This window comes from Notothenia rossii (genome assembly GCF_949606895.1).
Source record: "Notothenia rossii genome assembly, chromosome: 10".
NCBI lineage: Eukaryota > Metazoa > Chordata > Actinopteri > Perciformes > Nototheniidae > Notothenia > Notothenia rossii.
In genome coordinates, this window is record NC_136908.1 from 41,345,856 (window position 1) to 41,363,538 (window position 17,683).

General features: G+C 40.7%; 1 protein-coding gene across 1 annotated transcript in view; it reads right to left on the minus strand.

Annotated features, from left to right (window-relative positions):
* Positions 1-976: 976 nt before the first annotated feature.
* The window catches only part of caprin2 (caprin family member 2), a 25,199-nt gene continuing 8,492 nt past the window's right edge, over positions 977-17,683 (minus strand). Inside the window, exons 8-18 of the mRNA XM_079655660.1 lie at positions 15,786-15,916; positions 15,576-15,704; positions 15,361-15,445; positions 14,593-14,642; positions 14,395-14,502; positions 14,214-14,312; positions 14,008-14,142; positions 3,596-3,740; positions 3,449-3,510; positions 2,626-2,680; positions 977-2,138 (exon numbers count right to left, since the gene is read on the minus strand). Coding sequence (XP_079511786.1) covers positions 1,561-2,138; positions 2,626-2,680; positions 3,449-3,510; positions 3,596-3,740; positions 14,008-14,142; positions 14,214-14,312; positions 14,395-14,502; positions 14,593-14,642; positions 15,361-15,445; positions 15,576-15,704; positions 15,786-15,916 — 1,577 coding nt within the window. The 3' untranslated portion in view covers positions 977-1,560. The remainder of the gene's footprint in view (positions 2,139-2,625; positions 2,681-3,448; positions 3,511-3,595; positions 3,741-14,007; positions 14,143-14,213; positions 14,313-14,394; positions 14,503-14,592; positions 14,643-15,360; positions 15,446-15,575; positions 15,705-15,785; positions 15,917-17,683) is intronic.

The following is a 17,683-nucleotide window of genomic DNA, read 5'->3' on the forward strand; positions in this document are numbered from 1 at the left end:
TCATTTTGACCCCACGGGGTGAGATCTTGCATGGAGCCCCAGATCAAGGGAGATTATCAGTGGTCTTGTATGTCTTCCATTTTCTAATAATTGCTCCCACAGGGCAGTGTGTTATTAGCTTCCCAGCCTGGTGCAGGTCTACAATTTTGTTTCTGGTGTCCTTTGACAGCTCTTTGGTCTTGGTCATAGTGGAGTTTGGAGTGTGACTGTTTGAGGTTGTGGACAGGTGTCTTTTATACTGATAACGACTTCAAACAGGTGCCATTAATACAGTTAAGTGGAGGACAGAGGAGGCTCTTAAAGAAGAAGTTACAGGTCTGTGAAAGCCAGAAATCTTGTTTGTTTGTAGGTGACCAAATACTTATTTTCCACCATAATTTGCAAATAAATTCTTTAAAAATCAGACCGTGATTTTCTGGATTTTTTTTCTCATTTTGTCTCATAGTTGAGGTATACCTAGGATCAAAATTACAGGCCTCTCATCTTTTTAAGTGGGAGAACTTTCACAATTGTTGGCTGACTAAATACTTTTTCCCCCCACTGTATATGATTCTGTTTTCTTCTAGTTTGTATCTTCTTGGTTGAATGCACTTTTGATAAAAGCGTCAGCTAAATGTAATGTAATGCCGAGACGCTTCTGGGACGCTTCTGAGCCACGATGGACACACGCATTGACTAGAGTGGCCACGATCACTGCGCGGCACAGACGGAACGCGGCGCAGACGGATCCACTGAGCAAGGGTTTGACGATTCGGTTTCAATTGCAGTTTGAACATTTTAGCAGTTTTCAGAACTTTTGCTTGATAACTCTTTAACTATATCAGAGGAACAGGTAAAAGGCCTACTTGCGCCTGAAGTATGTTATAAAATTAGATTTACTATGCTGAATACCTTTATGTTCAATTTATGTTATTTGCAGACATTCAATGGTAAATTATAAAAAAAAAATTAAAAAAAAAAGATTAAGGACCAAAAATGCACTGCTCCTCTTTATTTAGGCACATCAATAGGACCACAACGTCACTTTAGGCCAAAGCCTGATTGGATTTGCATCATTCCCACCACCAACATCATCATATTTTCTTCCTTAGCGTCACATTCAGTTACACTGAACACATAAGAGCCTAGCAACGAGAAGATAGGAGAGTCAACTAGAAATTAATTAGATAAATCAGACAATGATTAAGTTCATTATACATAAACCCATCTAGTAAGTTGTCCAAAGCCTTCTAGAAAACAAAAAGTCACAAACTCATAAGATTGAAATCAGTGACCTGGTGAATGTATAGGTGATAGAACACAGATTTATCAGTTTATCATTGTTGTAGTCACCCATGCGACTGCGATACTAGTAAACTGCATTCATGGAACATCAACTATATTTGGTTTATGTCAAGTCACAATTGTATAGATAATGGCTGTGGGCACTGATCATACGATTAGTGGGCTTCATGCTGAAAAAAGGCAATTGGCATGCAGCCTGACCAATATCTTGAAATGTCCATTTTTTGTATTGATGATTAAAGGGAACTGGTCCTCACACTGGAAGAATATAGATGTTCAGGTTGAATCCTGGTAGAGCAGGAAGCCAGAGAAGGTGCTGTACTTCCAGGTGCTTCCATAGATTGCCCCGCGATGCAAACGGAGCCACACTTGGTCTCCCTGAAAGAGGGGCAGGATAGCGTGGTTGCTGGCTGTCTCGTGATCTGGGGCCCCATCGTTGGCATATGCAGAAACCATCACCTCTTCGTTGCGCATGAGGTTAATATAGAGAGGCACATTGATCGCAAGCTTAAGGATGTGGAAGAGGAAGACATAGGTTCCATTGACAGGGGAGGTGAAGCGGCCAATGCTGGTGTCAAACATCTCTCCAAGGTTGCTGTGCAGTTGGTCGAAGGCAATGGGCTGGTCCAGATTGCCTGGGGCAAAATTGGCAGTGCGAGAGGCATTAAAGGCCACTCTCAATGGCTGGGAGAGTGGGTAGAGTTGCATCGGAAGCAGGGCTTGATGCTCACCGTGGGGAGAGAGAGGGACCTCCATGGTGGACACCGACAGAGAATCCCCCTGACCCGAGTCCACAATTGTAAATGCTCCCTCCCGGTCTGGGGTGCTGACCTGGGAAGAGTCGCTCCAGGCTGCTACAGAGTCCAGACAGAAACAATAGTCAGCGATAACACAGTCCGGGGTTTTCAAACTCTCATTTAGTCTAGTTGAATCTTAGTTAAATCACATGTGAACACAGCAATCTTATTCTGCTGCTGACCAAAACAACCTCACCCAATCCTTAGAGACATGTACGTTTGACTTTGTCCACCTCTCCAAATTCAGTTACTCTTTCAAAGAGGACTTTCATGACTCATTTTACACACGAATAACACTGGCTGATAAAATATGTCAAGCATGTCCCATTTTGTCTTCTGGCTCCAAAAGCTTTCCAAATTCAGAATGTATGCACTTCTATGATCTGATATGTCCCATAAGCAGTGCTTATTAAAATAAGCGTATCAATTCATTTAAAACATTTATTCCTTCTAATTACCGTTCTTTAGGGAATCGCTTTAGCAAGTATTGATACAAAGTATTTTCCAAGAGGAAAATTATACTCATTAGAACTTGTGATCTTACCACTCAAGTTATGCCTCCCTCCTCCACATCTATGGCCATGATGGTATCCAGCATCCTGGAAAATACCAGAGGAATTTTAGAAGTGTATAGAATAGAGTTAACAGTGTTGCGTGGTTGGGCATAGTCTGTTTTGTGACTCTTTGGTGGTCTGTAGCATTATGACCCACATTGGCTTTTTTCTTGTTCAAACATTGTCTGAGATACAAAATAGGTTTTATGATAATTCTGCTGAATTTGCCGATATGAACACCACATTTGGCTAACCTAACACCCATCACCTTATGCATGTCCTATGTCCTTGTAATTTAGTGAGTGGAAATACATTAAGCAGATGGGACTAGGCAATGTTTGTTTAGGTTTTTGTTTAAAAAAGGGCCCTGGTAAAAATGAAAGGAACCACTCTTCACATTTATTTAAAGATTAAACAAAAACAATGGACGACTAAGCGAACAATTCACAATTCCAAAAGGCGAAATGTAGGGACCATTTTTCACAATAATTGGACATAATGCTTAAGACTTGGGCAGGCAACATTTGAGAAGACCGCAAGAAGATATATTTTCAAAATGATTCAACCAACAAACCCAGCCCATTGAGCCAACTCATTTCCAATGCAAGTAGCTAGCAACATTAGCTCCAAAGATTGCTTAATAATAGTATTCAGTAGTCAATTTGGCCCTTTGACTGCCTTTCCCTAAAACCTTGGAACATGGCTGTGAATTCTCACAGCTGTTAAGTTGGCAGCTTTTGGATAAGCATTAGATTGTCAGACTATTCCCAACAGGCAAGTTTGCCCATTGCATAAAAACGGTAATTCACTTACTCTCGCAGCATAGAAGGCTGGGCCACAGTCCCTTAGATGAGCCTGGGAAATGTAGGATCCTCCTGAAGAGAAGAAATCAGCAGAGGTTCAGAATTACCACATAGTTGTCTAGAGTTTAGAAGCTAACATTTGATTTGATCAACATACCTGGTTGTAGTTCGTCTTCCGGGGGGAAAAACTCAGCTGGTGTTTGGGTACTGGCAGTGCTGTACCTAGGTTCAGCAAAAACTGAAGAATCTGGTTTGTATTTCAATTCTCCATTCTGAGAAAAGGTAGCATTCACCTTGAAGACCTATATAGTGAGAATAACATGGGCAACAAATAATCAGATTCAATCAATTCAATAATTATGACTAAAAGTTCTTGATCATACAGGCAAATCAACAGTCATCAACAGTCGTCAGTCAACTGTAACTGGCAGACATAGTTTTTACCAACAAGACACACATGTAGCCAATGTCTGAGGTAACTTAGACAGCCAATATCTGAATAGACATGTAAATGCATATAGTTTTAGAGACTGAGAGAAATTGAGTCATCCATCTTTGAGGAAACATTCTTATTATTCTGGCAAATCATAACCACAGCACCTTTTCTGAAAAAAAAGTAATGTTAGGCCAGAGACCGGGGCTACTGCAGAGGGGCCTTTGGGTGTCCCATGACTGTCTCCTTGCATGTTGTGGCAATCCCTACTGCATCATAACTACAACCAGTCTGCCAGCTCCACCAACATGATTTATATATGAAGTGCTTTGAGCGGTTAGTCAAAAACCTTCATCACCTCCTCCCTCCCTGACTCTCTGGACCCCCTGCAATTTGCCTACAGAGCAAACCTCCCTTCGCTCACTTGCAAAGCAGAAACTCCGGAGCACTTTTTTGAGGTCCAGGCCGTCGGTCAAATCTTTGTGGATGCGGAGGAAGAGAAGGTGATTTAAGCGGCGCTCGGACATAGTTGAACGAAGGAACGTCTTCAACCGACGGAGGCTGGAGAAGCTCCGCTCAGTTGTTGCATTGGACATCGGCGCAGTCTACAGCCGTAGAAGCTTGTCCACTTCACTGAAGAGGGATTGCGTGCTTCTTCCCAGTGCCGCCAGCATGTCCGCGATTGTGGCCACCTTTGTCACCTGAGTGATGGGTCTTTCAGCGGCAGAACTGTTGTCTCTCTGCAAAACTGCTGGAAACAGTGACAACTGGGTGGACAGCCGTTCCATGTCAACATCACCTGTGTACATGTCGACCAGATTTTGGGGGATGTTGATGCTGCCGAATCCCGGGGGACTGTTTACTGCTGTGAGGAGTACCTGTTCCATGCTCATCAGCAGGAGCAGAGTGGGTTGGTTAAACCTGCGAGTCAGCTCAGAAGTGAGCAGGTCAACTACCTCAAAGAACTGGCTCCTGAAGTAATCCTCTGGATTTTCTCACTGATGAGGTGCATCCCCATCATCATAATGGCGTGGAGTGCGCCGCCTTGGAGGAAGAGCCGGTGCCTGGACCAGGTCGTTCATGGTCGTTCTTTGGGCATCTTCAAAGATGCTGTGGAATGCCCCTGTGGACCTCAGGTTTGTGTAGTGTGTCTGGAGCATCTGTACTGCTGACTTAACTGTCTCTGCTGAGAGGTCTTTGGACTGGAGCACCCGAGCCACCTCTTCCGCAGAAGAAAACCGTTTAAGACACACTTTCAGTCCAAAGAAAACACTGAATTGAGTCATCAATGCCTGCAGCCCTGGTGCCTTTTTGCTTGCTTCTGGGTTCCCTCCCATTTGGATTATTTCATCCAAAGTGTCGTAGACAACTTCATAATTGGCAAGCAAGGATTTTATTGCACTGCCTCTGGCTGTCCAGCGAGTGGGGCAGAGCGGTGTGAGGCGCGAGACGATGCCTCAGCGCTGAATAAAACAACGAAACAGCTGAGACAACAGGTGGAAAGTTCGGAGGCGAAAATGGAAGATCTGGAAATCGTAGCTGCAGATCTAATGTGCGACTGATGGGCTTGCCCGAAAACGCTGAAGGGAAGGATGCATGCACCTTTCTGGAAAAATGGATCCCTGAAATTCTGGGTGCTGGATCGTTTTCAGCACCGCTCGCTATTGAAAGGGCGCACAGAGTTCCATCTGGCAGACCGAAGCCAAACGCACCGCCTCGAGCACTTCTGATTAAGTTCTTAAACTACAAGGACAAAACCAAAGTGATGTCGGCTGCATATGAAAAGGTCCAAATCCACTTTGTCAAACATCATATAATGTTTTTCGATGACGTCGCCAAGGAGACGGATAAAAAGTGCAGAGCCTACGATTGAGTTAAAACGAGGTGCAGAGACATGGGTCTACGGTATGGAATACAATGTCCATCCTCTTTCCGAGTGACACATGACGGCAACTCACCTCTTCACATCTCCTACAGATGTACAGACGTTCCTGAACAAGATCCAGGAGAGGCCCAGAGATTGAACAGTTCTGTGAAAGAACCTGGTGAGATTACCATAAAGAATGGCCTACAGTATATTGTTTGTTACTGTAAAAGGACAAAATCTGCTATACAGTATATACACGTCAACGTAAAGTTTTGTCTTTGCAGTAATAATATTTACGTAGGATGTGTAGGCTATACAATGGTATATCCGTTTACATTTATTATATTACGCTGTTGAAGAAGTGTGTTTTCTGTTATTGATACTGAAGAAGAATAAGAAGAATAAGTTTTGTCCTTGAACGGTTCAATCTAAGTTGTGCCTTTACACTCCCAAATTCACATTTTATATAATTTATTAGATATAAAACAAATTATTAATCCACATTTTAGATCCTAACAATGGCAGCTAAACTTGGTGTTTACTTATGAATACATTTTATTTTAACAGCTTTAAACTTGCTGCCTAGTGAATGAAAACAACAACTTAAAGTGGAAATATTTTATAGAAGTTTTTAGTTTTATTCATTCCCTTTGTTAACATTTCTATAATTTGTATGGAAATTAGGGCGGAGCGACACTTTAGGGACTTGTTTGTGGACATTTATTCTGTTCCTCAGTTTTGTGGACCAGATAGTTCCATGATTAGAGTCTTTAGGAGGGAAGGGGATGCTCATCGTTTGAGCAAAGGGAGGGGTGAGGTTCGTTTGGGGAATTTCACATGGGGTGTTTTGTTTTATTTGTTTTATGTCATGGTGTGTTTATTTTCTGTTCATATTGCGGTCAGCAAATGGGGTTGTGTTTCAGTCAGGTGTTTATGGGATTTTGTTATTTTCTGTTCCTTCTAAATACTGTAGTATTTTTGTTTAGATAACAGAATATGACTTCCAATACAGAATTTAAGATAACTTCATGGAATGTACGTGGGCTCAATAATTTAGAGCTAAGAGGTTGAATTCCAAACTACTGCTTTTACAGGAATCGCATTTGCCACAATGTGATATTCATAAGATCCAGAAAAGATGGAATGGGCAGGTCATCGCAGCCTCCTATTCTTCCCATGCTAGAGGGGTGTTAACTCTTAATACATACATAAATCCATTCCTTTTAACATAATTAGGACTATCTCTGACCCAAGAAGCAGATATTCCATTATTCACAGCACCCTTCTTACATAAACCTTGAATATTGTCAACATATACGGCCCTAATGAGGATGTTCCCTTATTCTTCAAAAAAAAAAAATTCTAACTTTATCCTCCCTCCCAGGCCATTATATTATAGGGGGAGACTTCAATTGGTCACTAGAGCCCAGTATAGATAGATCAAGGGGGACAGACTTGTCTCACACCCAAACAAGGAAAACCCTTAAACAACTGATATAGGATTTTAATTTGTGTGAAGTTTGGAGGTCATTTAAACCAGTTTCCAGAGAATATTCTTGTTTTTCCGCCACTCACCAAACACACTCACATATAGACTATTTCCTGGTTTCTATGGGTCTTATGTAAAGGATTACAAAATGTTGGTATGACAGTAGGGTCCATTCACCAATTTCATTATTGTTTAATAACTGATCTTTTTATGAATCCACCTAGGTGGCGTTTTCAATCCAGATGGCTACAGGATAGAACATTTGTTGAATTTGTAGGAATACATATTGACCTTTATTTTAGCATGAATACTAACGAAACCTCTCCAACTGTACGCTGGGAAGCGTTTAAGGCATGCATTAGGGGCATGATTATTAGCTATTCTAGCTCGCAGAACAAAGCCTTTAAAATCCAAATTAAATTCACTGGAGGGTTGTATTAAAGATTTGGAGGATAGGATTGTTACCCAAGATTCCCCAGAACTACAAGCAGAACTTTTGGTCCTAAGGACTCAACATAGTGAATTATTGAGTAACCAGACAACTGCTAGCTTACTAAGATTAAAACAAAGCTACTACGATCAGGGAGAAAAGGCGGGCAAAATATTGGCTTGGCGTATTACAACATTGCAATCTGAAAGGGCTATCAAGAGCATTAAAACAAATGGTAAATTAACAAATGACCCTGCAGAAATAGTGCTTTTAAAATGTTTTACTAAAAACTTTATACATCCGAACATGAAGATTCAGGCCAACAGGCACATTTTCTAAATGTATTAGATTTCCCCACTATTTCAACTGATTCAAAAGGAAAACTAGACCATATCATAGGAACTGACAAGCTTTCAGAAGCCATAACCAGCATGACGGGGGGAAAGGCGGCTGGTCCAGCTGGTCTTCCTATAGAAATCTATAAACAATTTCAAGATAAGCTACGACAACCACTTTTGGATATGCTGTTGGAGTCATACCAAAAGGAGGACCTACCACCATCTCTTAGAGGGGCACTAATCACTCTGATGCTAAAACCAGGAAAGGACCCCACTGACTTTGCGTCGTACAGACCAATCTCACTGCTTAATACAGATTATAAAATGTTATGCAAGACGTTGTCGAGACGCCTAAACAAACTACTGCCTGCCATGATTAAGATGATTTAAAAAATGGTTTTATTCAGGGAAGGCAAGCTTTTCATAATGTTAGAAGGGTACTAAATATTCTTTATGAAAAAAGAGGGTCACCTAACATGGCACTGCTGTCCTTAGACGCAGAGAACGCCTTCAAATGAATTGAGTGGAAGTATTTGTTTGAAGTGTTGGAGAGGTTTGGAATAGGCGAAGGCTTTCTCAAAATGGATCAGGACGATATATAAGAACCCAACAGCTGAAGTGGTGACAAATAATATTACTTCTACATCCTTTTCATTGTACAGATCTACACGTCAGGGCTGCCCCCTCTCCCCATTGCCGTTTGTGTTAGCAATGGAGCCATTTGCCTATGGCTATTAGAGACTCCATCTATATCTGGGATCTCAGTTGGTGACTTGGATCATCGAATATCACTTTATGCGGACGATGTTCTTTTTATCAAATCTTGAGTATTCTGTACCATCTCTGTTAGAACTAATTATGACCTTTGGGGGATTTTCAGGCTACAAAATAAATATGCATAAATCCTCAATACTTAAATCTAAATGAACGAGAGGCAGCCACCTAGAATACAAACTCCCTTTTCAGCTCATAGGGAAGGATTCACCTATTTAGGAATAAAAATCACACCTGAAATGAATGATTTAGTTCCAGCCAATTATAACCCTGTTGTAGACTCTGTGGTAGGATCGCTTAACAGATGGACTTTAATGCCAATCTCCTTAATCGGTCGTGTTAACATCTTAAAAATGAATACATTACCCAAATTGCTCTGTTTCAAATCAATCCCCTTACCCCCACCAGTCATTTTTTCAAAAATGTAAGAAAATATTTACCAACTTTATCTGGAATAATAGACGCTCTAGGCTCCGTTTTACCCTACTTTACTTGCCTTATGACAGAGGGAGTCTAAAACTCCCCAACTGAGAGCAGCCATGTGCTACTTCTTTCCAGAGGAAGCTCCAGCGTGGGTCAAGATTGAAGCATGATTAGCTCAAGGGTTATCGCTTAGTAGCTATCTTTATTCTTCTGAGCCAAAGAAGCTAGGGAAAAACACAAAAAAAACCTTTCTAAGAAATACCATACACAACTGGCATGAGGTCCAATGATATATAGGGGACACCCCCCACTGTCAGGTTTCACCCCCATATGGGGCAATAGTCAATTTATACCTGGTAGAGAAGATGCTGGTTTTAAGACTTGGGCGAACAAGGGATTAAGCAGAATTACCGATTTGTACAATGATGGAAAATTAATGTCATTTACTGAACTACAAGAAAAGTATGATAATTCCTTCTTAGCACTTCTTTAAGTTTTTACAAATAAGACATTTTATCTCTGTATTTCAAAACCGCTCACCTCTCTCAATGTTGGAAGGCATTACAGTTAAACACGTGGTTGGTAGAGGCCAGCTATCGCTGCTCTATAAAATCTTTGTAGACAAGTCACCTGAATCTTCAGAAGATACACTTAAAAGCTGGAGGCTTGATTTACAAGAGGAAATCTCTGAAAAAGAATGGTCTGAAGTGTGCCTGAAGGCTCAAACACAAACAAACACACAGCTTAAGTTGATACAATACAATTGGATTTTAAGAACATATGTAACGCCATCAAAACTACATCACTTTAATCCCAATACCCCAGACACCTGCTTTAAAATATAACGATGCTAAAGGATCACTCTTTCACTGTTTGTGGGAATGTAATGTGGTCAATAGATTTTGGAAGGAGGCTCTTAACATGATTAACCAGATAACAAAGCTGAAAATCCCTTGTCAGCCAAATTTGTGCATCCTGGATCCAAAAGACTTTGTTTCTAAGAAGAGTGAGCATGTACTTATAGACTTGTGTCTTTTACAAGCTAAGAGGGCAACTATAGAATAGAAAAATGTGAACAAACCTAGTATGAATAAATATATTAAGGATCTGTCAGCATGTGTCGCTTTAGAAAAACTAACATACATTACTAAAGGAAAGCTGGCAGTTTTCGAAAATATCTGGGGGAGCTTCATGGAGTCTCTGAAAAATTATGTTGGCAATGATTAATAACACCAAAGACCGGGGCGGGGAAGGGGGTAACGGAATACGATTCTAAAGTGTAGTCGCCCACGTCATATTCTTTCAGATTTGTGTCCTGTATCATCTGTATACTGACCTGTGTTTATTTACATGCCTATTCATTTTGATTTTATACTGTATCCGCCACCTAGACTGACCATGTATGTGTAATGTTCGTTATTTTATGTATGTGTAATGTTTGTTATTGTATGTATGTGTAACGTCCATATTTGAAAACTTCAATACAAATATTGTTAAAAAAATAATATATATATATATATAGTGGTGAGAGACTCCCGATACATTAGATTTATAAGTTCATTAATTGTCTCATGTGATGCATATTTCCCGGTGAGCATGAAGCTTTTCAGAGTTGGGTTTTTCTCAGCTACGAGTTCAACTAGCTTTTGGAAATTGCTCTCCTTATCCGCATGCCCCCTGATTGCTAGGCCCTGCTGTCGGGTTAGAAAACTGCAGACAGCGCAGTTGCTCCATCTCTTATTTTTTCCTGCTCAATACGCTGTTGTTTGACAAGCTACATGTTGACTGGTGTTTGACTGAGGTAAGCGCACTTTTTTTTATACACTGTGGAAATGAGACTTTTCTTGTCTGTCCAGGAGGCTTGGGCACTTTTTCCAGTTATTAACTATTAAAGGTGGGGTAAGTAATTTTGGAGAAACCAGCTCGAGTGCGCTGGAATTGGAAAATACACAACCGGAGAAAATCTGCTATTTCCTTACAGAGCCCCTCCTCCAACAACACACACGAACGCGCACATGACCAATGAGGGCGCGAGATAAGTTTGTGCACAGATGGAAGGCTGACAGGCAGGTAGGCCATCCAGTTATTCTAGCCGGGTCGGCTAAAATGATTGGTCGTGCTTTTTACAGTAGGCTTACTACGGCTTCCACAGCTGACATTTTTTAATGGATTTTTTGTCAAAGCACTTAAGATATTCATTGCTATCGGGATGTTAAGAGCATTCCATGGAATATAACAAAAAGTATATCTCGAGCCGGTTTCTCAAACTTACCTACCCCCACCTTTAACAAAGCTATCATCTCCACATGTTGAGAAAGTTACAAGCCGTTTGACAGCAGCAAATCTGCATATTTCACAGAAGGCTCGTTTAGTGGTTTTGCAAAGAATTAACCACTTTCTGTTTTTGTACCAATCTGCGTTGAAGTACCTTTCTCTTTGCCCAAATAATCTAGCGGTCTCCTTTTTTTCGACAGTTAGCTGTACAGCTTTACCCGCCTCAAACCTCCATGCAGCCGGAACCAGCCTGTTTCGGTTCAACGACGGCGGTGGTTTTGACAGTCTCTGCGGCCACAGAGCTGCTGCTGCTTTTGGGTTCATGATGATTGATGAAGGTCCAGGCTCCGGAGATGTGGATGTCAGGGATGTGACCTTCCAGTTGTTCAATTTAAGTTTAGATTGACAGTATTTAGTTTTCTTCTGCACTGGTTCTTCTGACATGTTTACAAGTGTATATTCTTTCTATTTAGGTCAGTGATTCTCAAATGAGGGTACGTGGACCCCTAGGGGTACGTTGGGGTACTGCAGGGGGTACGTGAGATTTTAAAAACGTAAAAAAGTTAATAAAAAAAATACCATGCATGATTACAAAAATAATCTTAGTACAATAAGTTAAATAGAAAACACAATTTTATATAAAATATTCCTAGAACCACCAAGGGGGTCCTCATATAAACATGTCAAATTTGTGTATTGTATTTTATAGTTTTGTATAATATATCATTTTGTTCATTGGTTTGTTAAACAGATATTACTTCAGTTGAAAAACTCCTTCGAAAAATCAGTTTTAAAAAAAAGAAAATATCCTTAGTTTGTTGTAATGCATGCATGAAGGAGTTAATACATCACACACACTGAGGGAACATCACTATATTGGAATTATTTGTGTAGGCTTTTTTGATCAAAAATGTTCGGGGTCGGTCAGGGGGTACTTGGCTGAAAAAATGTTTCAAAGGGGGTACATTACTGAAAGACTTACTTGAGAAGCACTGATCTAGGTTAACGGCTGACACACACAGAACAACGTAACAAATAAAGAAAACAACGTAACAAATAAACAAATCTAAGCTTTTTTATTGGTTGTAATTTACATGGATACATTTGAATGGTGTGACGATGTCCTATTTGATTGGGTTAAAATGTGCATATTCTTCCCGTTATGTCTGCCTGCTTTATTTTACCTAATGCAAAGTGACCTGCTCCATCGAAATCAGTCGCATTGACCCGAAGACACATTTGGAGTTGTATACCGTGTTGGAAAGAGGAGATTCCTAGCTTTCTAATGATATCAGGATTGTTGTTGTACTCCAAATATTAAGCAAAATATGTCACATTATATAATGACTGTCACCAAGTCATCATTTTGAGAAAAAGCCCTTCAAAGTTTCCTCTTCTCTGGAATCCATCGATCTGATTGATTATTAGCAAATGATCAAAATACTACGGAGGGAAGATATTTTCGTTTGGACTACTGGTCTGGGGGAAGCGTGTGTGTGTGTGTGTGTGTGTGTGTGTGTGTGTGTGTGTGTGTATATACGTGTGTGTTTGTGTATTTTTGCGTTTGTGTGTATTGTGTTTGTTTCCCGGGGAAAACCCTCACGAGAAGCACCCGCTGTTATCTGCTGTGACGTTAAGTTACTCCGTTCTCCGCTTGTAATTATGCCGTTACAAGCTTCAAACCTGTATTTATCATCTGAATTTGCCGAAACAAGTTTAATATTCTGAAAGCCAAGACTTTGTTTATTTGAAATCAGATGAACAAACTGTAACGGACCCTGCCGTGTTATCTATGATTACTATACGCCTTAAATTCATAATTTCAGCGGAGGGAGGGGATGCGGCGCTGTGGAAGAGCAGAGTGGCGAGTGAGAGCTGTCATCTTCCCTTTACAAGCTTAAAAAATGCCTGTAGGTAATGAGATTGAATATAACAATCAAAAATAACAAAATATACACAGCTAGATCCGATCGCGTTTTAGATGCGAGTTTAAAGGAGAGGGGAATTATTGAAACGGGATTGGTGTTCCGCGGCATCCGCCGCTGCGAAAATGTGGGGCAGGGCTGAAAAGTGGGGGGGGCCCCTGGCCCCCCTGCTTCCGGCACCCTTGAGGTGCACCATAGAGAGTTTCCTGACTGGCTGCATCACGGCCAGGTACGGCAGCTGAAACTGCTCTCAATCGTAAGGCTTCACAGAGGGTGGTGAAAACTGCACAGCACATCACCAGGACAGAGCTGCCATCCATGGAGGACCTTTACTCCCAGCGGCTCAGGAAGAATTGTTTTAATATTGTCTGCTTATCTGTATTATTGTGTTGCATTGTTGGAGAAGCCTGTGACCTAAGATTATCAACGACATAATTACTCTAGCTATTTTAGTTTGACAATAAAGAACCTTGAGATTCTACACAGCGCAAATATAAGAGATAAGGATACAACTTGACATTTTATGACTTCCAATATATTTCAGATACCTGCAGACTTTCGGCTCTACATTGATTTTGCCCAAAAGAAAAATGAAGTATGCTTTGGTGAAACTAACCTGCTGGATGTTCTGAAATTGTGAAGAAGTCAGAGTTCGTCTGGAGGGAGGTGTGGAGAAAGTCCTTCCCTGAGGAAGGTTGCCAGTGGACGACTCAACCCTACTGCGGGGGGGATGCTTCTTTGACTCTGGAGTCTGTGGAATACCAGCATGCATTAAAAGCATAGAAAACACTTCACATCAGCCCAATACTTTGTCCCATTTACATAAGCGCAGCTCTTCTCCAGGCTGACAGGAATGGTGGCCTCCCTGCGGTACAGCGGAGGTGAAGGAAACCCCTTTCTTTCAGCCAGCTGCCGCGGCTCCTGCAGAGAGGAGAATGATTCAACCACTGAGAGACAAGATAGGATTATGTTGCATCTTAAAAGGCAATATGATGCTTCTTACATGAGGCAAGTCCATTGAAGGAACTTTTAGTGCACTGGTCTCCAAGCACTGATCCCCATTAGTCTTACTGGCTCTGCGCTCAATAAGCCTGGTAGGCAGTGGGGTGGACTAAGTGGGGGGGTAAATGAAGTGATGAATTGTCCAAGTCATTTTACATTTCATCAGAACTGAGTCAAAGACAGAAAACTGTCCGCTTACATGCATTGCTTTTGGCAGGACATCAACTGGATTTCCTAAGTCAGCATGTCCTGGTTAGAATAGAAGCATTTATTGTCATTATACAAGTACAACGGAAATAGTAAAGCTACTCCTTTTAACGTGCCATCAAAACATTCAGAAAATACATCATGCAACAAAGACACGCAGCATTCATACATAAAATAACTAAATAAAGGGCAGGAAACTGAAAACTGTCTTTGCTTTAAAGGTCTGTAGCACCTCCGTAGGGCAGCAGGTCAAACAGGTGAAAACCGTGGTGTGAACTGTCCTTTACAATGTTGGAGGGATCAGCGAGGGGAGAGGGCAGCCGATGATTTGTATGAATTTTGAGTGTCTTCCCGTGTGCCTCAGTGCAGCTGGCGCACTGTAACTCTTCTGTAATCAGTATGATCAGGCTCTGGATGGACGGGCGGTAGCGGTTAGTTGAGGAAAACCAAATTAAGAAATGAATCAGTGAAAATCTCCAACTCTTAAAATGATGCAGTTACAAATTCATTATCATTGCAGAGATGATACATTTGCAATACTAACATGTGGTGAAAAATAAGGACCAAGCATAAAAACATATTCCAAAAAGGTCATGTTAATGGTATGATTTGAAAGATATGCCAACGATTGTTATCAGTTTGGTTACTGAGCTTCACAGGATTTTGCAAGAATATGAACAGAGTTTCCAAAGAGGCGAATAGAGGAGGGCGCTTTTATTAAAATAATGTAAAGGCACTTTCCCTATTTGGTCCAAGTTACCTAAAGGGGATGGAGATTTAGATGACCTCCGCTTCAGTTTTTGGTGGACATTGATTGGAGAGATCTCACCCTCTAGAAGAGAGTCCTGAACAGGAAAGAATCATTTTAAAACCTTTAACTTTCTTTATCACTTGCAAAGCTGATGATTAAATAGAGTTTCATCCTCTAGAGTGGTTCATTATATTTTCATTGGTTCGCAAAGAGCCAAACACCACCTGCATAAAACTGAAGGAGCCATGGATCTTTGTCACAAGGTCCTCTAGGTGCTGTTTTCTGAGGAAAGGGTCTTTGGGTAAGGCATATGTAGAGTTGAAAACCTCCACAGGCATATCCATGTAAACTGCCTGTTGGGAAGAGTAAAGTTAAACAAAAACAGACATCTTTACCCAACATACACAATTTGCAAATTAACCACTCTTACTCACCGAGTTGGCGGGTTGCACTCCTTTGGCTCTCAGTTTTCTCTGTGTGACACACACACACACACACCGTTTGAACCATCTTTGTTTATTTGCTAGGGTTGTGGGTTCCTGAATACAATACCGACTTGCAAAATATCAATTTTCGTTTAGCTTAAAAATATCAAACGGACACTTTGCCAATAGAAGTGGATACAAGACACGTTGTAGCATTCACTATCAAAATTAATGTATGTTGTTGCATTTTAAAAAGGTCTCCTATTATACTATTTTTAGGCATACATTAAAGGTCTCAGATATATAAAAAACATGTCTATGAAGTGTTTTGCCCAAAATGCCAAACAGATCATGCATTGTAGCATGCCTCATACTCAGTGGTGGCTGGCCCATAGGGGCACTAGGGCGCCGCCCCACCTCTTCCCACATTCTAGATTGTGATTAAAAAATATCTTTAAAAAAAAAAAATTCTTTATGAACTACGTGCATATTATATAGTTGGTGTCAATTAAATGTATAATCTACGATAAAATATCGATACAAATTGTTTTACGATGTCTAAAGTTACTGATAAGTCACCTGTTTCCTGCTTGGGGCGCATAAATCTTTGACCATTGACTCTTGTTATAAGTGGTGCATGCGCAGTCCGCACCTCTTCAATACAAGTGATAGGAGCAGCTCGGAGCGCACCAAACTGCGCCCAAAGCAGCTGTTGACACACCAACAACTAGGGAGCAGCAGGAGCGCCAGAGTGAGTGATTGACGTTTGAATAAGAGAATTAGACGGAGTGTAAACAAAACTAGATATATCAACAACAACAAAAAAAAGCATGAACAAACTAGAGTCAACATGGATGATGCTATGCGACTAGCCATGTTTAGGAAAGTAAACACAGCTGTCCAATGAGGGCTACAAGATAGGGATCAGTAAGCATAATAAGGCGGTTGACAAAAGCAGGCACTCAAATAATAGACTGTATCAAGTGCTGTGTGCCTTTGAGCTAGCCCTGCGTTGTAATATGACAGATGTTTTGAGTTTGTGTATACGTTTGCTTAAATGTTGGTAGAGTCCCCCCTGGAGAAAAATGCACCAGCCGCCACTGCTCTTACCCCTCTTACAAAAGTGCTGAAGCGCCATAAACATATAAACTATATATTTAGAAGGTTGTTGGTTTATGATCACATTTGTATATGATAATGTATGAAGTCAGTCAAAAATAATCTTAGTTATCTGGCCCCAACAGAGAAATACCTTTCAGATTCAGGAATAATTGTCATATAAGAAAAATACTGAACTAACAGTTTTGTTCATGAATCAACCTTTTTAATGAAAAATCTTTTATGTAATTTCCCTTTTCCAGGAATCACAATAGAAACAGTTTGCCAGACTAATACATTTCTAATTTTACATCAAATGAAAGATATTTACAGTTAAGAATTAGATAATAATGAATGCCATAAATTATTGGATACATTTACAGTTTCTTTTTTCTCCAGTATGATAGCTGTCAAATCAATTTCTCACTTAGTCTAAAACTGTACTTAACCCACGAAAAGGATTTATTCTCAAATAATCGGGTTATTACGTCGTAATAACTCATCTCTCTCCTTTAGATTAATGTGGTTGGGTTTATTTTTCTTATTCGCGAAACGCCGCTGTGTCAAATGTCCTACTTGGGTTGCTGTTCAACATGGAGGACCAACTCGCGCTTGCGCAGTGCAAATCGGGTAGACACATGCTCTCCTCTGTGACGAGCAGGCTGTCTGCTCAGATACAGCTAAATGCTGCATGTGATTAAACGCCATATCATGTTCCAACCACATCAAGCATTCTTTCTGAAACAGTATGGAGCTCAAATGCTTTCTCTTTCGCGGGTTTACCACAAGGCGAGTACCTTTTTATATCC